We start from the raw sequence: 24764 nt of genomic DNA on the forward strand, positions 1-24764 counted from the left end.
GGACACTGGTGGCAAATTCTGAGTAGAAGAGCGCCATGATCTTTCATTTTAAAAAGACGATGCTTTTGTGTATAGAACAGACTGTCGTGGGGGCAGAGGCAGAAAGCATAGAGAGCACTTAGGAGACTAGCACAGCAGTCCAGGGGACAGATGATGGTGGCTCGGAACAGGACGATAACAATGGCGATGATGAGAACAGACCCTGGATACAAGGTAGAGCTAACCCATACCTACTATGAAGACCAAGATGACTCCAGGGTTTCTGACCTGAGCAACTGAGATGAAGCTGTCATTCAGTAAATCGAGAAGCAGTACTACAAATTAATTGATACACTCAGTTGTTCCTCAGCATAGATGAGCCATATACAGTACAATGCCTCAAAAAAGACAAGGAAAGAGGAAGAGCTACTAAGACAAATGGTTACTATGAGCAATAGTTTCCCGGATACAACTCAACTGGTTTATCATTTCTCTTGTTCTATTTTATTTTCTTCTCTATTAGCACTGACAGTCAGAAACTTCTATACATGGAAAATATTTTTAAAAGCACTCATTAGGGTTGGTTTTTTTTAACGAAAAATGATGACTCACCAACACCAGGCTATAAAACTGCATCGCTTTTCCTTTTATCAATCATCAGGAGATCTATTCGCTCCTACAACTTGAAGGTTTGATCTATATACACTGAAGTGAGACTTTACCTGGTTTGGCAGGGGCTTTACACCACAGTGCCTGATGAGTATGAAATGTTCGTAAAAAATCCTTCTTCCCGGGTATAATCTTACAGGACCCCAAATTGCTACGTAAAGGACACGAACAGCCAGTCACCACGGTTTTCAGTAGGTTCGCCATGTTCATATGAGCTCCCAACTTCCTGAATCCCAAATTTCCTTGAGGGTAAATCACTAAGAAGAAAGAAAATAAAATATTTATATGCCAAGAAAAACATACTTTGTCATTTGAACATCAAAAAATTTTTTTAAAAAATACTAATTCAAAGAGCTTGGGATATAACAGCTGTATGTGGGCATCTACAGTGGATTTTATTTGCCAAGTCCTTTACTTAGAGAAGATGGCTTCAGAAGTTTGTTTCCAATTCATATATTTAAAACTCGGAATCCATTCTCCCACTTAAAACTGTGGTTATAAACTCACTATTCAATTCCAAGCCTTGGTCACCTTAATTGATCCTTAATGTAGCAGGGAAGCTAAAAAAGAAAATTGCTATAGAGTCCAATCATATCTTACATGAAAGTTATCTTCTAAGTCTGCATGCGCAGCAAAAATTGCATAATCACCCTTGGATTTCCCTTAAATTGTCTATAATGCTGTATAGTACAATAGCAACTTGTTTAGCTACAAATGTTGTACAGAAAACACTGGCAACCTATTCAGTGCAGCAAGATGCTTATCCTGTAAGACCCCCTGAATTGAGCCTGAGTGAACATGAGATTCGTGTCTGCCAAGTGCTCATCTCAAGAAAATTAAGCATGTGTGGGATATGACTCCAATTTTAAAAAAGAAGAATGTCAATATCACATAGGTTTGTGCTTGTAGATATGGGTGTAACTAGGAACTCTTCCATCAGTGGTTCTCACAAGCAGCCACTTTGCACCAGCTCTAACTGGGCTGGATGGAGGATCACTGACCTTTGCTGTTACTGACCAACCTCCATTGTTCTCCATGGCAGATCCCCAGGGGTGCATGGAAGGCACGCCCACCATCCCTTTGATTCTCAGAGTTCCCCCATCTTTCTTTTCTTTCCTTCAAAATCAGGAAGAAGATTTGGAACTCTCAGTCAAATTCAGCTAACTCCACCAACTACACTTTTAGGCTCTGCCCCATCATGTGGGCCCTCAGGGGGCCCAGCACCCAATCCCAGCAGTTCCATGAACATTCTTCCAGTCTCCAGAGGAAGAAAGGTCTAGTTCACTCAGAACTGCTGCCACAACTCCCTGAAGCAACTTCTTACAAATACCAGAAAGCAACACGGGGGATGGAAATCCTTAATCCAGATGGTGCTTATTCTTAAAATGACCTTTAATTCAACAAACACATATAGAGGGCTGAGTTTCAGAGTCACAGTCATTAGAAGCATCTGTGGAATCAAACTGGAATAGATCACACGCTCTGAGATAAGAAAAGTCAACAAGTAATAACACTACAGAGTAAGGCAAGTCCAAAGTTCTTTGAGGGATCAAAGGAGATTATGTCCTTCTACAGAGCTCAGAAAAAGAAAAAAAAACACATTTGAGATAGAGAGAGTAATATGAAAAAAGCTAAGGAAGAGGAAGTATGCAAGATGGGTTCAGGCATGCAATCAAAAATGTATAATAATGCTTTGCACTTGAACAGGTTTTTAGATTTTCAGTGTTTCCACATGTCATTTCATTTCAATCCCAAGCACCCCTGAATCCCATAAATACACTCCTCATTTATTCATGGGTCACTTCTGGGTTGTTCATGGCTGAAAACAGAGAGCCAAAAATTCGAAACTCAGCCACATATTCAAAACAGTCACTGAATCTATGCCAACAACCAAGGGAGATACAAAGATATATAAAAGGTAATTCTTGCCTTGGGGGAGATTTGTCCTACCATTACCAATGACCTAGTCTTATCTCCGCCTCCCCATTCACTCTAGTTTCTCTTCTTAGATCATCCCAGCTCCCCAACAACCACTGTTCTCATGGGGCTGATGAGGTTTACCCAGACCTCATCAGGGAGAGAACAAAGCTAGATATAATAGAGCCCGTGTATTGTCTAAGTTGGCCACTTCACTCCCTGAATCTCTCTGCACCTCAGTCTGCTCACATATAAAAGCACAAGAAAGTTTGTTTGTAGGGCCCCATTAGGCTCTAAAACATTTATGAATAGATAAGATTTTACAATGTTTTAAAGCAGAAGTCCTGTTTCGGGCCATCTGGAAAAACAGCCTTGCCTACTTGGAAAATGGTAATTTGATGTTGAATAGATCCCTAGCATCCGATGGCAATTAAGGCAGAGGACTTCAGAGACCAATTTCGCCCCAAAATTCCAATTTATTTAAGTTATAAACATGTAAGACAGTGAACAGAAAGTAGTTTTATTGGTAAGGCACCAAATGGCTCAGTTAAGTGTCTGCCTTCAGCTCAGGTCATGATCACACGTTTCTCGAGTTCAAACCCCATATCGGGCTCTCTACCGTCAGCACAGAGCATGCTTCAGATCCTCTGTCCCCCCCGCCCCCACTCCTGTCCCACTCATACTCTATCTTAAAAATAAATTTTAAAAAGGCACCTGGGTGGCTCAGTCAGTTAAGCGTCTGACTTCGGCTCAGGTCATGATCTCACAGCTCATGAGTTTAAGCCAGGTGTCAGGCTTTGTGCTGACAGCTTAGAGCCTGGAGCCTGCTTCAGATTCTGTGTTTCCCTCTTTCTTTGCCCCTCCCCTGCTCACACTGTGTGTCTCTCTCTCCTTCAAAAATAAATAAACATTAAAAAGTAAATAAACAAATAATGTTTAAGAAAGTAGTTTATTGGCAAGAACAGTCCCTATCGCTAAGACTAAATTAAATACAAATGACCCTGAAATATATTCAGAGAATATTTGAATTTCCCCTATCATTATTTTAAAGCTATTTTATTCATGTGCTTCTATGGCTTTGAAGCAATGGGGGAAAGCTTTACAACTCAAAACTGAAAAAAAAAAATTTAGTATACCACTCATACAGCAGTGTAAGTTATTTGGGCAACTATCTCCCCTAATACGTACTAAAACTCTTGAGGGCAAGCACGTCAGAATGATGACAGCCTAGGAGGCTAACAAGGTGAACTGTGGGTTGCAAGCCCTCATTCTGCAATTATTAGCTGTGTCCTTGGCAAGTCAGTCACTTACCTTCTCTGAACCTGATTTTCTCATCTTTAAAATGATAATAGCACCTGTGTTATATAGGGTTGTTGTAAGGCGTAAAAGGACACAATATCTTTATTGCTATTACTACTCACTTTGGTATTACCTCCGGCCGGGTACTTTGCACAAAGGAGGAGAAAAACAAGTACTTTTTAACTGAATGAATAAATAACTAGGACTAGGTAACCTGAAACCTGCGTGTCTATAAAAACACATTCTCCAGAGTTTCAGGAAATTTCCTTCGAAAACGAAATGCTGTGTAGCCTTGCGGAAGATTGATTCCATCAGCAAAGGTAAACAGCTTAGCACATTGCTGATAAAAAAGTAGTCCTAAACTGTCCATTTAATAAAAAAAAAAATTTTAAGCCAGGTTTGCAAATAAAAGGTGTGCAACAGAGAAAAGGGGAATATTTTTTCTTCTTTAATTTTTTTATAGTTTCAGATTTTTACTGAAATTCCAGTTAGGTAACATATAGTGTAATATTAGTTTCAGAAGTAAAATTTAGTGATTCATCACTTACATATAACACCCAGTGCTCACCACAACAAGTGCCCTCCTTAATCCCCATTACCCATTTAACCCATTCCCCCTCCAGCAAACCTCAGTTTGTTCTCTATAGTCAATAATCCAGTTAAGAAATGGGCAGAAGTGGGACACATGGGTGGCTCAGTTGGCTAAGCGAGGGACTCTTGGTTTCCGTTCAGGTCATGAGTTGGAGCCCCAGCACGAGATCTGTTTGGGATTCTCTCTCTCTCTCTCTCTCTCTCAAAATAAATAAACATTTAAAAAATGGCAGAAGACATGAACATTTTTAAAGAGGGAAGCACTTTAATAAAAGCATGCAAACACCATGGGAAGAGTCTGTCCTAAAAGACTCCTTATAAAGAGATCGCTTTAGGACTGCCCTGCACCACAGGGCGAATAAAGGACGCCTGCCACCGTAAACAAGTTACGTTTTTAAAGCGAAACATACCAACCAAGGACACAATACCCTACAGAAGCTTAGACTGGCAGGCAGCGTGACCTCGCCCAAACCCACCGGTCCCGCCCCTCCTTGGGCAACTACACTACAGCTTGGCTGGCATCTGCGCGGGACCGCTATTTATAACCTTCCCTGGAAGCCTATTGGCCCCGGTCGCTTTACAGTCATTCCTCCTCCGGGGTTCAGATCAGCTCTGCCCCCACTGCTGTCTCCTCCCGGTCGCCAGCCCGGGCCCCTCTCTCTGCCTGGATGAAGTTTGCTCAGACCACCAACCCTCACAGACATACACACTCACAACTTTCGCTCGCCACCTCCTAAGTCACCAAACGATCGCCGACCCTGAATTCCCTCAAGGTTCAAGCACAATTTCGGGGCGTCCAGCTACCACCTCTCTGGGCGCACCCTCTATGGAAAGTCCTCTATGACCTCCCCCCTCCTCCCATTTTGCCGGTCGAAATGACCCCGTAGGACTCCCGCTGTCCTCCCAAAGCTCCAAGACCTGCACCTACACAGCTGCCGCCTCGTTCCCTGCCCTCTGCAAGGACCCAGTTTCCCAACCACCCGCCCGCTCCCTTCCACGTCGCCCCGGCAAAAGACAAGGAATGGGGCCCTCAAGGCACGGTTCTCCTTCCGGACCCCAGCCTCTGGCCTGCGGGCGCCCGGGTGCACCCCACATCCAGGTCCCTACCGACCCCGCCCCCTTCTCCCTGACAGGTCTCCTCCCCTGCGGGGGCCCGGACCATCCCCAACAGCCCCGCGCCCCCTCCCCAGCCGTGCCCCAAACGCGCGCCAGGACTGCCCGCGCCGCGCGGCTCACCTTGGCTGGGAGGCAGGGCGGCCGGGCAGCGCGCCGCGAGGGAAGCCGCGCTGGCAGCCCTGGGCTCGGGCCCCGCGGAGCTGCGCCTCCAACCCGGAAGAACAGCCCCAACCCGGCGGCGGCGGAGGCCACGTGACGGCGGCGCAGCCCCCCCAACCCCCACCCCCAAGCCCCCTCCTCCGCCCGGAGCCCCCTCCCCACCAGGCCCTTCTGCCCTCTGGGCCCCCAGAGCCTACCGCCCTCCCTCCGGACAAGAAAACGACCGCACCAAACGCCCCCTTAGCGCGCCAAGGCTAGTTACCCCAAAGGGCCCTCCACTCCTGGGTGGCAACCAAAACCTCTTTGTCTTGGGCTCGACCCGAGGCCCCCTGCCCCGCCTCCGCGCCTTCCCTCGGCGCGTCCTTGTCAATCAAACCTGGAGCCCAAGGCGGCCGCTGAAGTTTTCAAGGCTACATTTGCTCTCTCCCCTGGAGAGCCAGTTACAATCCCAAGTGTGATTTCCTCTCTTAGTGTCCCACCAGAGCAAGTAAGAGGGTAATATAATTCCACTTTGGTACCTTTCCTCTAGCACTCTAGGAAAAATCAGAACTTCTGTAACAGAAGAGGACCAAAAGGAAAGTGGGAGGAGGCCAAGGGGTGGTGAAGGGCGGGAATGAGGGCGTTGTTGTTCCTTTTTGCCGGGAGAGGTGGAGTTAAATTCCTCGGAAACGATGTCAAGGCCCGAAAATTAACACACGTCTACGTATTCGTCTTCCCCCGATGGGCCCAGAGAAAGCCGTGTGCTGCTGGTAGTATTAATATCCAACGGCTAGAGAGCGTCTTTGGTGGACCTTAAGTGTCTTGAGAAGGCCTAGGTTGACTTCAGCAAAACATGAGCCTATTTGTTCTTTGCGCATAGTTGTTAGTCTGCAGGTGTTTTCTGATTGAAAGTGGGAAGAATAAAATTTACAGTATAAAATGGTTCACTTGCCCAAAGCTGAATCATCATTAAGTGTCAGCATGGTCACTGCATTTTACTTTAAGTGAAATATTTGAGACTGGCAAAACAGATATTCCTTTAGAAAGAAAGAAAGAAAGAAAGAAAGAAAGAAAGAAAGAAAGAAAGAAAGAAAGAAAGAAAGGTAGGTCAGAGAAACCCTTCCTTTAAGAACATCTCTTGTGTTTAACCAGCATAAAAGGTCATTCAACTAATGGACTTTCACTGACATCCGGAGGATGTCAAGGGAAAACACTGCCCCACTCGTGAAAGAGCTCACAGACAGGAAACGACACAAGCCCCATGTTTTAAAAACTATAATGAACTATGATAAATGCAACCATAGGAACAGGTTCCAGATACTGTAGATTCAATGAGGCAGAAGTAACTGATAAGGATTAAAACTAAGCCCCTTTCACGATATATGTAAGTCAAATCATTATGCTATACACCTTAAATATATACAGTACTGTATGTTAATTATATCTTGTGGCGCCCCGGTGGCTCAGTCAGTTGAGTGTCCGACTTCAGCTCAGGTCATGATCTCATGGTTCATGAGTTCAAGCCCCACATGAGGCTCCGTGCTGACAGCTCGGAGCTTGGAGCCTGCTTTGGATTCTGTGTCTCCCTCTCCCTCCGCCCCTCCACCACTTTCTCTCTCTCTCTCTCTGTCTCAAAAATAAAATAAACATAAAAAAAATTAAAAAGAAAAAAATAATTATATCTCAATAAAACTGGGGGGAAAAACTAAAACTGGAGGGAAAAAAAAAACCCACTTGCTTTAAAACCTGAGGGCGGAGTGCCTGGTGACTCAATCCAATCCTGCTCTTGGTTTTCTGCTCAGGTCATGATCTCCTAGCTTGGTTTGGGAGTTGGAACCGCCTTGGGCTCCAGGCTGACAATGTGAAACCTGGTTGGAATTCTCTCTTGCTCCATCTATCACTCACTCCCTCTCCCTTGCTTGCACACACTCTCTCTCTCAAAATAAATAAATAAATAAACACTGGGGGCAGGGGTTTGCTGCTTTTCTCTTTCAAGGCTTAAAAATCAGTGGTTCCCAGGGGTGCCTGGGTGGCTCAGTCGGTTAAGCAGCCGACTTCGGCTCAGGTCATGATCTCACGGTCCGTGAGTTTGAGCCCCACGTCGGGCTCTGTGCTGACAGCTCGGAGCCTGGAGCCTGTTTCAGATTCTGTGTCTCCCTCTCTCTTTGCCCCTCCCCTGTTCATGCTCTGTCTCTCTCTGTCTCAAAAATAAATAAACGTTAAAAAAAATTAAAACAAAAAATCAGTGGTTCCCAGATAGGAACAATTTTATCCCACCATGTCTGGAGACATTTTGATTGTCACAACTGCAAAGGGGAGGCATCTAATGGGTAGAGACCAGGGATGCTGCTAACCACCCTTCATTACACAGGACAGCCCCTTACAACAAAGAATTATCTGTCCCCAAACATCAATAGTGCTAAGACTGAGAAACCCTGGCTTAAATAAATGCTCAATGTGTTATTCAATTTCATCTTCTTATGATTATAGCACATCAATTTCATCTTCTTATGATTACAGCACATTGGAAGAAATCCAAGGAGGACATACCACTTCTCACTTTTTCTATTAAATAGTAAGTATGTGGTAATTTTTAAAATTCATTCTTCTGGGGCGCCTGGGTGGCTCAGTCGGTTAAGCGGCCGACTTCAGCTCAGGTCACAATCTTGCGGTCCGTGAGTTCGAGCTCCGTGTTGGGCTCTGTGCTGACAGCTCAGAGCCTGGAGCCTGTTTCCGATTCTGTGTCTCCCTCTCTCTGACCCTCCCCCATTCATGCTCTGTCTCTCTCTGTCTCAAAAATAAATAAATGTTAAAAAAAATTTTTTTTTAAATAAAATTCATTCTTCTCATTTATCCAACATAACTTGGGTGCCATTGCTTCAGACGAAAACATTTGTCATTTGGAAGGTTCTGTTTTAGGCCCCAATCTCCTACAGAATAATTACAAAATATTCCTAGGAGTCCCCAAAGAAAATTGGATTAAGTTCTAAAAGTTTGTAAGTTAGTTGCTTCTGAATCTTAGAAACTGCCTTGTATAAAATTTTTGCAAAGATTTTATATCCCCTGTTAGGTTTTAAGGGCTTTGTCCACTTCGATATCTGCTTCTTCCTCCTTGACTTTCTCCACCTCCAATCCTCATTCAGAAAAGTATATATGCGTGTATATATATACATATATGCAAATTTTCATTATAGATTGTTCTATGCTTTTAATACTTTAATAATCATTTAATTTAAATTAATAAAAACTTAAATGATAAATATTTAATAAATACTTAATGTAGGGGTGCCTGGGTGGCTCAATTAGGCGACCAACTCTTGATTTTGGCTCAGGTCATGATCTCATGGTCCTGAGATCAAGCCCCATGTTGGGGCTCCAAGCTGGGCAGGGAGCCTGCTTAAGATTCTCCCTCTCTGTCAGCCCCTCCCCTGCTCACACTAAATAAATAAATAAATAAATAAATAAATAAATAAATAAATAACTTAAACTTGGACAATCCAATTTAATTTTTTTTAAGATCTATTTTTACATAATCTCTACACCCAACGTGGGGCTCAAACTCACAATCCTGAGACCAAGAGTCGCATGCTCTACTGACTGAGCCAGCCAGGCTTCCCTGGGTGGATCCAATTTTGAACATTCAAATTTAACCCCCTGAAATTTAGGAGACGTTGTACCCACAAATGCTTAAAGATAGTATTTACTATCTTTAGTAAATATTTACTGGGACTCTATAGATAGAGTCCTAATCTATCAAAATCAAAAAAGATTACATCTTTAGAAGAGTGTAACACACCATTAGGTTCTGCTTTGAGGCCTCAAGCCAGAGAGGTGCCCAATAGTCAAAAATCAAACTGTAGACTGAGCCTAAGAAAATCTGTGATCAAAAACCGAATTCTAAAGAGGACATGTTAACAAAACCCTGCATCCAGTTAAAACCTGGCCAGAGAATGGGTCAATTAAATGTGTTTTCATTGTGATTATTATGTTCAACAGTTATTAGTAGTTTATAGTTTCAAGCTTCCCTTTTACAAGTAAATATTAGCAAAGTGAACAACTCCAAAGAGAACGTATTCTTAGACTTCAGGGATTTTGAATAATGTAGACACTTGACTGATTTTAAGGAAACCATCACTAACCCCCATCTCAGCCCTTTTCTCCCAGCAAACCAATCAGGATATGTTGATTTTAAGAAACAAATATTGGGGCGCCTGGGTGGCTCAGTCGGTTAAGCATCCGACTTGGCCTCAGGTCATGATCTCACAGCTTGTGAGTTCGAGCCTCACATCAGGCTCTGTGCTGACAGCTCGGAGCCTGGAGCCTGGAGCCTGCTTCGGATTCTGTGTCTCCCCTTCTCTCTGCCCCTCCCCGGCTCATGCTCTGTCTCTCTCTGTCTCAAAAATAAATAAAAACATTTAAAAAAATTAAAAGAAACAAACATTAACTGATTAAATTAACTTATACTCTTCCACATTAATTGAAAACAGATCAAGGAAAACTGACCTTAAACAGCTAGGACAAAGCTAAGTAATTGGCAGTTTATTTAAGTAAAACCAGTTTGTATTTAGAATTGTTTAGAACTAACTCAGCATACCTTTGTGGATATTCTTCTCCCCATATAGTAAGTGCCAATGATGAAAATCTATGTTTTTTAAAAATATCTAAGAAATTAGGGGTGCCTGGGTGGCTCAGTCAGTAACATGTCTGACTCTTGACTTTGGCTCAGATCAGAATCTCATGGTTCATAAGTTCCCGACTGACAGTGCAGAGCCTGCTTGGGATTCTCTCTCTCCTTCTTTCTCTGCCCCTCCCCATGCTTGCTTGCATGCGCGCTCTCTCTCTCTCTCTCTCTCTCAAAATAAATAAACTTTTTTTTAAAAAATCTTATAAAAAATGATTTATCTAATGATAACTTTGGGGGCCCCGGGAAAATGGTGAGAGATAGGGCTATATTAGTATCTTAGGGCTGCTATAACGAGTTGCTACAAGGTGAGTGGCTTAAAGCAACAGACATGCATTCTCTAAGAATTCTGGAGGCCAGAAGTCTGACATCAAGGTGTCAGCTGAGTTGATTCTTCTAGAGCGTCTGAGGCAGAAACTGTGTCTATCTTCTGGAGAAAGCTTCTGATTTTCAGCAGTCCTCCGGTCCTCCTTGGCTTATAGACACATGACACATGACTCCCAATCTCTGCCTCCTCTTCACATTGCCACCCTCTCTGCATGTCTCTCTGTGCCCAAATCTCCATGTTCTTTCTCTTATAGACACCAATCAGCTATGCCTTGGTGGCTTAGTTGGTTGAGCATCCAACTCATGATTTTGGCTCAGGTCATGATCCCAGAGTCATGGGACTGAGTCCCATGTTGAGCTTCTCTCCTTCTGCTCCTATCCCCCACTGGCATGTGCGCTCTCTCTCTCTGGAAAAAAAAAAAAAAAAAAAAAAAATTAGAACAAATCAAGTTTCTTTGGGTGTTTCCCTCACCTGTAAAAAAAAAAAAAGAAAAAAAGGACACCAGTAAATGTAATTAAGGTCCACCCTAAATCCAACATGATTCCATCTCAAGATCCTTAACTAATTACATCTGCAAAAGCTGTATTTCCAAATAAGGGTGGTGATAAGTTGTGGGGGGACACTATTCAACCCACTGAAGGGGCATTCTGTGTCTTTTTTAATAAATTTTTTCAATGTTTATTTATTTTTGAGAGAGAGAGAGAGAGAGAGAGAGAGAGAACAAGTGGGGGAGGGGCAGAGAGAGAGGGAGACACAGAATCTGAAGCAGGCTCCAGGCTCTGAGCTGTCAGCACAGAGCCTGACGTGGGACTCAAACCCACGAACTATAAGATCATGACCTGAGCTGATGTCGGTGCTTAACAGACTGAGCCACCCAGGCTCCCCGCATTCTGTGTTTTTAAGGGTGCAACAATGTAAAGAGGAGTAGTATTTTGTTTTTTGGTTTTTGTTATTAATTTTTTTAATGTTTATTTATTTCTAAGACAGAGAGAGATAGAGCATGAGTGGGAGAGGGGCAGGGAGAGGGAGACACAGAATCCGAAGCAGGCTCCAGGCTCTGAGCTGTCAGCACAGACCTCAACTCAGGGCTCGAACTCACAAACCATGAGATCATGACCTGAGGCAAAGTCGGATGCTCAACCGACTGAGCCACCCAGGAGCCCCTGTTTTTTGTTTTTTTAAACATAGATAGATTTAACAGTTCTTGAGTTTAAAGTGAAAATCCAAATTATTTGGTGGAAATTCAAATGAAAGTTGTACTGTATTAATAATTAGAAGAATTTCCTCATATACTTGCTATGTGCTTTTTTTTTTTTTTTTTTTTTTTTAGTTTTTAAAATTTATTTTTTTTTGGTAATCTCTACACCCAACATGGGGCCTGAACCCACAACCCCAAGATCAAGAGTCACATGCTCTTCTGACTGAACCAGCCAAGTACCCCATGTTTTGCCTTCTTAAATGAAAATTCAATGTAACTACATTTTTTCTTCAATTTTTAAAAAGAATTTTTTTACATTTATTTGTTTTTGAGAGACAGAGAGAGAGACAGACCACTGGTCAGGGAGAGATAGGGAGAGAGGGAGACATAGAATCCAAACAGGCTCCAGGCTCTGAGTTGTCAGCACAGAGCCTGACACGGGGCTCAAACTCACAAACCGTGAGATCATGACCTGAGCCCAAGTCAGACGCTTAACTGACTGAGCCACCCAGGCGCCCCTCCTTCAGTTTTAAAATACATATAAGTATATATTGTCCTCTCAAACTACTAGATTATAAAACTCCACAATAGCAGTTAACTTGTTTATATTTGATTTAAAAAATATTGTATTTTGATGAAAACTCTAGTTCAAATAAAGTTTTTTTAACACCTTTGTGAAACATGGTCTCTTTGTAGATCTTTTTTTATGCTACATGTTACCTGTAAAAACCAGAATTTCTCACCTTTGCTGGCTGTCAATATACCACTCTCCTATGACCTCCTACTTCTGTAACCATTCATTCTCAGTTCTTTAGCCACTTAAATGTGCCAACATTTCAAATGTTCTCTTGGCTCTCTTTCCTTTTAACTTGAATACTTTCTTCCTGGCAGTCGAATGCCAACTGTGCTATGGCAACTTTGAGCTTAATGTCCAGCCCAAATCTCTCTTCAGCTCCAAACTCATGCAGCCAACTGCTTCGGGTCATTTCCAAGGAGATATCCACAGGTATTTTTTTTTTTTTTTAATGTTTACTTATTTTTTTTTTTAATTTTTTTTTTCAACGTTTATTTTTGGGACAGAGAGAGACAGAGCATGAACGGGGGAGGGGCAGAGAGAGAGGGAGACACAGAAATCGGAAACTGGCTCCAGGCTCCGAGCCATCAGCCCAGAGCCTGACGTGGGGCTCGAACTCCCGGACCGCGAGATCGTGACCTGGCTGAAGTTGGACGCTTAACCGACTGCGCCACCCAGGCGCCCCTAATGTTTATTTATTTTTGAGAGAGAGAGCAAGGGAGGGGCAGAGAAAGAGAGGGACAGAGTATCTAAAGCAGGCTCTGTGCCCAATGCAGAGCTTGAACTCATGAACCGTGAGATCATGACCTGAGACTAAGACAGACGCTCAATCGACTGAGCCACCCGGGCGCCCCTAGCCACAGATACTTTAAAGTCAACGTAAGAAAATCCTCTCTTGTTCCTCTCCTTTTAGCCGTAACAAAATACTTACTGCTTCCTAAATGTACAAAGCTGTTGTACACCCCCCACCCCCCCAGCCATTTTGCATGAGTTTTCTTCACTCTGGAATGCTCTCCGGTTCTCCCTATTCTTTGCAGACTTGTGCTCAGGCTTCTCGCTTCCTCTGTGAAGCATTCCAGGGAGACTTGTTTGTCTTTTCTTTCTCTGAGCTAGCACAGTGCTTGGCATGGAACAGATGCTAAACAACTATTTTGCAGGTTGTTGTAAAGAGGAGAAAAAACTAGTGTAAAGATAGCCCAGGGTCTGGCATAAAGATTTTCAGAAGTGTGCCCAATTTAATTTTGGCAAAAATGCAAGAGCAATTCAATGGAGGAAAGATAGCCTTTTTAAGAAATGATGTTGAAGTAACTGGACATCCATAGGCAACAAACACTTAGCCTAAATCTAAGTCTCACAGTTTATACAGTAATTCGATCAGAATGGAATACAGACTTAAGTGTAAAATTGTCCCCAGCTAGACCCCAAAACTGGGCCTTCACTGCTCACCTGCTTGTATCTACTAACTTCTGTCTTACATTTTCCTGTAAGCTCTTCTTTCTGACTTTCCTCTAGACTCAGGCAAATGAAACCAGAAACCACCCCCCCACCCCGCCCCACCCACCCCACCCACCCACCCCGCCCCCCCACCCCACCCCCACACACACACCCTCCCGTGATAGCAACTGCCTGGGCAAAATCTCCCAGCTGGGCCAGACCACCAAGACCAGTTGAGCTAAACCTGATTTGTGCCTGTGCAGACGGACCATGGAGTGACCTCTAGAATGACCTACAATTATCTTTACTTCATAGTATTAAAGTCTCTACCTAAGGAGGAGCCTCACATGCAACATATGTATCAGCGTGTTTCCTTAAGGCACATGCATGACCTTATGCCCTCCTCTGTGTAGGACGATGAAGCTTCCCTATCTAAATATTCATCCTAACCCTAAACAAAAAGAACCCATTCACCCTCTCTTGGGTATTCACAGCTTTGGAAACCATTCCCTGTGATCTCCTTATTTGCTACAGATGAAAGTTTCTTTGGGCAACAACTCAACCTGGTGCAATTTCTGACTCACCAAGGAATGAACTCGTGTTTGTTCATTCAACGGAGGCATCTGACTCTTGGTTTCAGCTCAGAGCGTGATCTCACAGTTTGTGGGTTCCAGCCCCAGATCAGGCTCTGCGCTGGTGGCACTGGGGGTGCGGAGCCTGCTTGGGATTCTCTCTGTCCCTCACCCATATGCGCACATGCTCGCTCGCTCTCTCTCTCTCTCTCTCAAAAATACATGAACATTTAAAAAAAATAAAAATCTTTGGCACTGTGAAAGACCTGATTAACAGAATAAAAAGAAGAGCTACATAATGGGAGAAAATATTTGCAAAACTCCTATCTACAAAGGGCATATATTTAGGATATATAAGGAACTCTCAAAATTCAACAGTTTTTAAAAATCCAAATAGAAAATGGGTAGGGGTGCCTGGTTGGCTCAGTTGGAGGAGCATGCGACTCTTGATCTTGGGGTCATGAGTTCTACCCCCATGTTGGGGACAGAGATTACTTAAATAAACTTTAAAAGAGAGAAAGAGAGAGAGGCACCTGGATGACTCAGTCGGTTGGGCATTTGACTCTTGACTTCAGCTCATGTCATGATCCCAGGGTCATGGGATTGAGCCCTGCGTTGGGCTCCACGCTCAGTGTGGAGCCTGCCTGAGATTCTCGGTCTCTCCCTCTGCCCCTCTACCCAACTCATATTGCTTTCTCTCTGTCTCTCAAAATAAAAATAAATAAATAAATAAATAAATAAATAAATAAATAAATAAATAGAAAATGGTCAAAAAGCATATTTCACTGAAGAGGGATATAAGCACATAAAAAGATTTTCAATATCATTAGTCATTAAGAAAATGAAAATTAAGGGTACCTGGGTGGCTCAGTTGGTTGAGTGTCCGACTTTAGCTCAGGTCATGATCTCATGGTTTGAGAGTTTGAGCCCTGCATGGGGTTCTATGCTGACAGCTTGGAGCCTGGAACCTATTTCAGATTCTGTGTCTCCCTCTCTCTGCCTCTCTCTCTCTCTCACTCTCTCTCTCTCTCCCCAAAAATAAACATTAAAAAAATTGAAAATGAAAACAGAAAATGAAAATTAGAACCACAATAAGACATTACACATCTGGGGTGCCTGGGTGGCTCAGTCAGTTAAGTGTCAGACTTCAGCTCAGGTCATGATCTCATGGCTCATGGGTTTGCTCCCTGTGTCAGGCTCTGTGCTGACAGCTCAGAGCCTGGAGTCTGCTTGAGATTCTGTCTCCCTCTCTCTGTGCCCCTCCCCTGCCTGCTCTCTGTCTCTCTGTCTCAAATATAAACATTAAAAAAAATTTTTTTAAAAACATGTTACACATCTATAAGAATGTCTACAATAAAAAATAATATCAAATAGCAAATGCTAGCAATGATGAGAAGCTGGATCGCTCACACACTACTGACAGGAATGTAAAATGGAACTTGTAGTCACTCTGGAAAACAGTTCTCTAGTTTCTTTACAAACTAGCCATGCACCTATCCTGTGACCTAGCGATTACACTGGGCATTTGTCCCAGAGAAATGGAAATTTATGTTCACACAAAAACCTATACACATATTTTCATGGTAGCTTTTTTCATAATAGCTCAAAACTGGAAACAACCCAGATGTTCTTCAACAGGTGAATGGTTGAACAGACTGTTGCACAGCTTTACCATGGAATAGTTCTCCAGCAAGGAAAAAGAATGAACCACCAACACATACAATTTTGATGAGTCTCCAGACAATTATGCTGAGAGGGAGAAAAAAAGCTGATATCAAGAGATTACATACAGTATGATTCCATTTATATAACTGGTAAAATAACAAAATTATGGAAATAAAGATCAGATTAGTAGATTCCAGCGTTTAAGGAGGAGATAAGGGTGGATGTGACTAACAAAGGGCAACATGAGGGATCCTTGTGATGATGGAAACGTTCTGTATCTTGACTGTATCAGTGTCAATATCCTGGTTGTGACATTGTACTAGAGTTTTGCAAGATGTTACTATTGGAGGAAACTAGGTAAAGAGTACTGATGTTCTCTGTATCATGTATGTCTTACAATTGCTTGTGAATCAACAATTATCTCAAAATAAAATACTTATTTTTAAAAATAATCCTGGCAAGTCTGGTAAAACATTAATGAAGAAATCTAAAAGGAGGGTATACAGGCTAGTACGTAAAATTCTTTCAAAGTGATGTATTATTGAAATTTTTCTTAGTATAATTAGAAAAAATTTAATGCAAACTATTATAATTAGATTGAGGCAGTCTTTCCACTCCTGTAATCTAGAGGATAAAAGTGAAACAGATTCAACTCATTAGTAACATACATTCAATTCATTTCTTTCTTTTTTTTTTTTTTTTGATATTTATTTTTGAGAAAGAGAGAGAGAGAGAGCACAAGACGGGGAGGGGCAGAGAGAGAGAGGGAAGGAGACACAGAATACAAAGCAGGCTCGAGGCTCTGAGCCGTCAGCACAGAGCCCCACACAGGGCTCAAACTCACAAACCATGAGATCGTGACCTGAGCTGAAGTTGGATGCTTAAACAACTAAGCCACCCAGGTGCCCCTCATTTCTTTTTTTATAAGCTATTTTTTTAAGTTTATTTATTTATTTTGATAAAGAGAGAGAGAGAGAGAGAGAAAGAGAGATCACATGCATGAGCGAGGGAGGGCAGAAAGAGAGGGAGGAGAGGATCCCAAGCAGGCTCTGCCCTGTCAGCGCAGAGCCCAACTCAGGGCTCTATCCCACGAACCAGAAGATCATGACCTGAGCCAAGATCATGACCTGAGCCGAAATCAAGAGTTGGGATGCTTAACCAACTAAACCGCCCAGGCACCCCATATTCAATTCACTTCTAAGTGCCTCTTTTTCGTGATACAGATTTGTCAAGTGAGTTTACCCACTGCACAAGAAATAAATTTCATGAAATGGTTTTTCAGTAGTGGGGCTTTTTTGAAATAGAGGTAGAAAATGTTGATGGTTCAAGAGACCATGATAAATTGGGGGGGGGGGTAATGAAGTTTTTCATCCTCCCCCTACCCCACTTCAGTTTTTTTCAACATTTCCAATATTTATTAGGCCTGCTGATTCTCAAATTTCCCTCTCTACTGCTCTTTTTGTTTATATAATGACCAACATACTCTCAGGATCACATTGTTCACTCTACCACTAGGTGATACTTTAGCTATCACATCTCTGTGGTAGATTTTGAATCAAAGACCAATTAAAATAATTTATGGCATTAACTCAAACATTTTAAGTAGTTTCAGGGAACAATTCATTTCAGAGTTTAAACTTGGCTGACCTGAAAAGTACCTATAAATTCATAGCGATCATTAAGAATTCTTTGTTTCTTAATATCCATTATGGGCTCAAGAATACCAAAGCATACAACGTTCCACTTTAGGATACTAAGAATAGTGAAAATCTGTGTCATATGTTACAATTTACATAGTACCTTCACATATGTGATTTCACCTGATCATTTCAATAATTGAAGTAAGTATTGTTCTTCGTGTTTTAAGATGAAGAAACTGGTTTGAGGTTAGCTGACCCACCTAAAGTCACATCAAAAAAGAGATATTGCTGAGACGTGGATGCAGATCTTCTAGTTCAGTGATTCCTGGTGGGGAAGAGCATCCTCTAGGCAGAGGATGCTAAGATAACTGACTGGCCTGTGGGGTGAAGGATAAGGAAGATAAGGAAAACAGGCCCCTTCAGAGAGAGACACATTTCTGTGAACATCAAGAGTCCTTCTTATTAGTACCTCCCAATTCATTTACCTGGATTATAGCTTCTACTCCCTTATTGAATTTGAAATAAGACCTTCTCACGAAAGCCTTTCCTGACTAACCAAGGTTGAGTAAGATGCCCTCTCATTAAGACCCAAGCTTTGGGGTGACTGGGTGGCTCAGTCAGTTAGGCATCCAACTTCGTCTAGGGTCATGATCTCACGTTTGGTTCTCGTGAGTTCAAGCCCCATGTCAGGCTTTGTGCTGACGGCCTGGAGCCTGCTTCAGATTCTGTGTCTCCCTCTCTCTCTGCCCCTCCCCCCACTTGCTCTCTGTCTCTCTCCCTCAAAAATAAATAAACATTAAAAAAACATTTTTTTAAATTTTAACATAAAATTTTTATGTACTATTGAAACAGAAAGGAGATTTAGCTGACCTTTGAAAAACATAAGGGGTTAGGAGCCCTGGCCTTCTCTCATCCCCCACAGCTGAAAATCTACATATAACTTTTGATCCCCCCAAAACTTATCTAAGAGCCTACTGTTGACCAGAAGCCTTATCAATAACATAAACAGTCAATTAACATATGTTTTGTATGTTACATGTTTTATATACTATGTTCTTTAAGCTAGAGAAAGGAAATGTTGTTAAGAAAATAATAAGGAAGAGAAAATACATTCACAGTACCATATTATATTTATTGCAAAAAAAATCTTCATGTAAGTGGCTTATAAAGTTCAAACTCATGTTGTTCAGAGATGAACTGTATGGCTTTTGACCGTATGCCAACAAAAGAGCAGTACATAGGCTGTGCCAGAGAGATAGGGAAGCAGAACACGTTAGTAGCAAAAGATGTCTTATTTGATATTTATATATTAAACACTCATGTTCCCAATTGTCTTTTGAATGCCAAATTTGGACTCTGAAAATAACATTTCTAGCTATTACATTACCTTGTTGCTAGCCAGCAAGCATTTCAGTTCAATTAGTTGAATTGTGCAATCAGTAGAATATTGCCTGCTGTAATTATTCACCCAGAACTTCCTCAAAATTTTCAACTCCTATCTCATGCTCTGACCACCACATTCTTCCTTTCCAGCTCCCCTATTTCTGACTCTTGATTCCTTTTTCCTTCCAAGCTATCACTTATCTTTCATCTTCAATCCTGTCTCTATCTAGTTTAAGCCACGAGCAACCTCTCAGCCCCTTCTGACTTTACTGTTCTGCCTCAACTGCATAATGAAATTTCACTCCCACTAACAGGCTTCTCAATTCTTACATCAGGTTGCCAAGGGTTGCTAGAGGAAAATCACAAAATTGTTCAGAGTGTTGCCCCTGCAAATCTCTGGTCTCCGACCTCAGCTGGACTTTGTGCAGCACCCAGCGGTTCTTCTGTGAACTGACCCCCTTCCTAAGCAGCTTCCTCGCCCAGAGCACCACGTGCAAGCATTGCCACTTTCCTCAAACTCCCTCTTTTTATGTCTCCCACCCTCACAGTAAAGACAGTTCCTCCCCTTTTTACTGAGAACATGGAGATCGTGTTAAGTTTCCAGCACCCTCCCTCTCCTGCAATTTCTCTGCATCTGCTTCCGTTTCTTAGTGAAATAGCTCTCCCCCATCATAAGTTATTTCTGCCACCTAGACTCTGAATTTGTGACCTGCCTCCTCCTCTAGTCCTTTATTCTCTCAGTTTCCTTCTTTTCCCCTGATGTTTTCCTTTCCCTCATTGCCTTTAGCTAACAAATGCATTTTTCTCCCATCTTAAAAAACAAAACAAAACAAAAAAAAACACCGCTATAATGGCAACACAACATCTTTAATACACTTGCCTTACAAACTTGCCATGTCTCTCCCATTTATTTTACTGTCAAGTTTAGAGCTGTCAATACTTCCTAATACTGACAACAGTTTGCACCCAAATCACTCATAAATCTCTATTATTTCATTTGCTAATATCATGAGAATACCTATTTATTAATTTACAGTGAGCAATATAACTCAAAGAGAATAGAATCTTTGCATCTCTGTGACCCGCTTATTCTAGAGATAAAATGTAGTGTTGTTTCAGCGTGTGGACTCTGGACTTAACGGAACTGGGTTGCTCACTATTCATGTGATCTTAGGCAAATTAATTCGCTGAATCTCAGCGCTTTCATCTATAATATGAGGTAAATAGTAAATAATAGTACGTACTTCACAGGACTGTTTGGAAATTAAATGAGGCAATTAAGTGAGATAACCCATGTGTTTACTTGGAACACAGTAAGTGCTAAATATTAGCTATTATTGTTGTTATTGTTGTTCTCAAAGTGCAAATTTAGGCAAATTATAACCGGAAGATCAGTTGGTGAAAGAGGACTTGGTTCCCAGAGGTGGCTGTCGTTCAAGCGTCTAGTGGCATCAGGCAGCAGGTACCTGCCAAGGCAAGTAGACAGCTCCAGCTCAGAGAAGGTGCACTTTCACAGATTCTTTTCTCCTTCTTCTTATTTTTGAGAGAGAGAGAGAGAGAGAGAGAGTGAGCAGGAGAGAGGGGCAGAGGGAGAGAGACAGAGAATCTAAAGCAGGCTCCAGGCTCAGCGCAGAATGGAACTCAGGGCTTGATCTCACACCCCTGGGATCATGACCTGAGATGAAAGCAAGAGTCGAACACTCAAGCAACTGAGCCACCCAGGCACCCCTAGATTCTTTATAATCCTACTTTTATTTGACCTCTCTAACCTACAACACTCTTGGGCTCTCCCTTTTTATTTTTTTTATTATTATTTTTTTTAATCTTTCCTGATTTTCAACGTTTTTTATTTATTTTTGGGACAGAGAGAGAGCATGAACGGGGGAGGGGCAGAGAGAGAGGGAGACACAGAATCGGAAACAGGCTCCAGGCTCCGAGCCATCAGCCCAGAGCCTGACGCGGGGCTCGAACTCACAGACCGCGAGATCGTGACCTGGCTGATGTCGGACGCTTAACCGACTGCGCCACCCAGGCGCCCTGGGCTCTCCCTTTTTAACATCGCCGCTGGCTTCTCTCGGTTTCAGTCCTATGTAAACACAGTAAACAGATTCCTCTTCTTCAACCCAGCCATTGAATTTGCACTTCTCTTTCTTCTTTGGCCTCTTTCCACTTTACCCCAAGTAATCTCATTTCTCCTGTGGCTTCAGTTATCAAATATCTAACTGTAGACAACATTCCTCTGAAATCTAACTCCTTTTTTTTTTTTACCTGTCCACTGAACAATTCCACTCAGATGCTCCAAGTGCCAAATGAAATGTCCAAAATAAAGCTAGTGAGAGCCCCCTCTTTCGCTGAACCTGCTCCCCTCTGGGACACCCACTCTTGGAGAATGATGTATCAAAGCCAGAATCCTGGGAGTCAACCTTATCTCCAGCTTCTCAGCAAGCCCCACATACAACTGTCAATTTCTTCAGAAACGTTTCTTGAATTTGGCCCTTCTCTCCAAGCCCACGACCACTACCTTAGTCACCGTTATTATTTCCCTCTGGAATTTCTGCTACAGCCATCACAGGTCTTCCTGCTTCTAGTCTCAGACACCTCACAGCTACTGATCTCATACCGCTGCTTATCCTCAGCACAAGAACAGTGTCTGACACAGAGCAGACATGCAATAAATATTTACTGAATGAATTTACTGAATTCCTGCCCTCATGGAGTTTACAGTCCAGCTAAGAGATCATCATTAAACAAGTAAACACAGCAGACATTGGGGAGATCCCAAGCAGTATTCCTAGCACTCAAAGATGGATTGGAGCCTTGATCCAGGAGTCAAGTGTTGACTGGCTGGGGCTACATTTCATAGAAGGCCCAAGAGACTAGGAGAGAAAGATAATTTACACAAATGAAACCCAAGAGAATAAACATGCCAGCTAATTTTTCTCTCTCTTAATGATGGTCCCACTAATTTATGGTATGTATGTTGCCATGATAATGTGGGTGGGGAACTGAACTAACTAGGGAAGTATAGGGAGTGATAGAATAAGAGGAAATAAGATTTATTTCTGTGTTCCATTTTTAAAACTTTTTATTTAGAGATAATTTAGATTTGCAGGCAGTTATAAGAAATAATATGGAGAGATCTTATTTACCCTTCACCCAGTTTCCCTCAATGGTAATATCTTGTGTAACTATGCATAAGTATAATACAATATCACAACCAGGAAATTGACAATATGCCCACCTTAGTTTTACATGCACTCATCTGTGCGTGTGTTTACACAAGCATATATGCATTTAGTTCTATGCAGTTTTATCACATGTGTAGATTTGGGTGAGCATCGCCACAGTCAAGAACAAAATAGTTCCATTACAATGATTCCTCATACTAGTTACCCTTTTAATGTTTGTTTGTTTTAAGTTTATTTATTTTGAGAGAGAGCGAGGGGGGGAGGGGAGAGAGAGAGAGGGAGAAAGAGAGGATCCTGAGCAGGTTCTTCACTGCCAGTTGTGGGACTTGAACTCATGAACCGTGAGATCATGACTTGAACCAAAATCAAGAGTTGGACACTTAACCAACTGAGTCACTCAGGTGTGCCTAATGTCTATATTTGAGAGAGAGAGAGAGAGAGGCAGAGAATCTGAAACAGGCTCCGTGCTGTCAGTGCAAAGCCTGACATGGGGCTCGAACCCAGGAACCATGAGATCATGACCTAAGCCAAAGTCAGACACTCAACCAACTGAGTCACCCAGGTGCCCCAGTAGCCACCCTTTTAATAGTCACACTGCTTCCCCCTAAACCCCAACCTTTCCCTAATCCCTGGAAACCACTAAGCTATTTTCCAACTTTATGATTTTGTCATTTCAAGGTTGTCTAAATGGAATCACAAAATAGCCTTTGGAGATTGGCTCTTTTTTTTTTTTTCACTCAGTATAATTCCTGTGAGAGCCATCAAAATTGTTGTGTCTCGGAGCGCCTGGGTGGTGCAGTCGGTTAAGCGTCCGACTTCAGCCAGGTCACGATCTCGCGGTCCGGGAGTTCGAGCCCCGCGTCGGGCTCTGGGCTGATGGCTCAGAGCCTGGAGCCTGTTTCCGATTCTGTGTCTCCCTCTCTCTCTGCCCCTCCCCCGCTCATGCTCTGTCTCTCTCTGTCCCAAAAATAAATAAATGTTGAAAAAAAAATTAAAAAAAAAATTGTTGTGTCTCAGTAGTTGTCCTTTTTCTTGCTGAGTAGTATTCTATGCATCACAGTTTAACCATTCATCCATTAAACAACATCCATTAAACATCCCCAGCTTGGGGATGGTATGAATGAAGCTGTGATTAAAATTTGGGTACAGGCTTTGTGTGAACATAAATCTTCATTTCTTTGGGATAAGTGCCTAGTTTGAGCTGCTTTAACAAAAGACCACAGACTGGGTGAACTAAACAATAAATTTGTTTCTCACAGTTTTGGAGACTGGGAAGTCCAAGATCAGGGTGCCAGCAGGGTCAGGTTTGGGTGAGAGCCCTCTTTCTGGTTTGCAGATGGCCATCTTTTTGCTGTGTCCTCACATGGTGCAGAGAGAGTGATCTCTGATCTCTTCCTCTTCTTGTGAGGGCAAGAGGCCCATTATGGAGGCTATCATCATGGCCTCATCCAAACCTAATTACCTCCACATATCATCTTAATGGGGATTATAGCTTTCACATATGAATTTGGAGGAGACACAAACATTTATAGCATTCTACCCCTGCCCCCCCCCCAAAATTCATGCCTTTCTGACATGCAAAATACATTCACTCCATCCCAAGAACCCCAAAAGTATTAACTCATTCCAGCACCAAGTTTAAAATCTAAAGTCCAAAATCTCATCTGTATGTTACCTAAATCAGGGGCTTCTGGGTGGCTCAGGTCATGATGCCACAGTTTGTGAGTTTGAACCCTGAATCTGGCTTTCTGCTGTCAGCACAAAACCTGCTTTGGATTCTCTGTCTCCCTCTCTCTCTCTGCCCCTCCCCCACTTACACTCTCTCTCTAAAAAATAAATAAATAAACATTAAAAAAAATTCCTCTAAATCAGATATGGATGGGGGCAACTGGGTGGCTCAGTCAGTTCAATGTCTGACTCAGATCAAGATCTCAGGGTTGTGAGTTCAAGCCCCATGCATGGAGTCTGCTTAAATCAGATATGGATGAGATCTGAGGTACAATTCATCCTGAGGCAAAATTCCTCTCCAGCTACGAAGCTGTGAAACCAGTCATATGCTTCCAAAATACAATGATGGGGCAGGCATCGGACAAACATTCCCATTCCAAAAAGGAAATAGAAAAGAAGGGGTAACAGATCCCAAGCAAATCTCAAACCTACTAGCAGGCAAATTCCATCATATCTTAATACTCAAAACCAATCCTTGGATTTGTCCCACATGATTATAGAGGCTGAAAAGTCCCATGGTTTGTTGTTTGCAAGCTGGGGAGCCAGGAAAGCTAGTGGCATAGTTCCAGTCTAAGTCTGAAGGCCTGAAAACCAGAGCACCACTAATGGTGTCTCAGTCCAAGGCCAGACCAATGTCCTAGCCCAAGCAATCAGTCAGGGAAAT

General features: G+C 42.5%; 1 protein-coding gene across 5 annotated transcripts in view; it reads right to left on the minus strand.

The window, feature by feature from the left end:
• NNT (nicotinamide nucleotide transhydrogenase) overlaps positions 1-6376 on the minus strand; it is a 94378-nt gene extending 88002 nt beyond the window's left edge. The window contains exons 1-2 of one of the 5 annotated variants that reach the window (XM_043598888.1): positions 6249-6376; positions 702-905 (exon numbers count right to left, since the gene is read on the minus strand). In XM_043598888.1, coding sequence (XP_043454823.1) covers positions 702-858 — 157 coding nt within the window. In that variant the 5' untranslated portion in view covers positions 859-905; positions 6249-6376. The other 4 variants (XM_043598914.1, XM_043598899.1, XM_043598909.1 and 1 more) reach the window with 4 other exon arrangements.
• Between the last annotated feature and the right edge of the window lie 18388 nt (positions 6377-24764).

Source organism: Prionailurus bengalensis, chromosome A1, assembly GCF_016509475.1.
Source record: "Prionailurus bengalensis isolate Pbe53 chromosome A1, Fcat_Pben_1.1_paternal_pri, whole genome shotgun sequence".
In the NCBI taxonomy this organism is placed as follows: domain Eukaryota; kingdom Metazoa; phylum Chordata; class Mammalia; order Carnivora; family Felidae; genus Prionailurus; species Prionailurus bengalensis.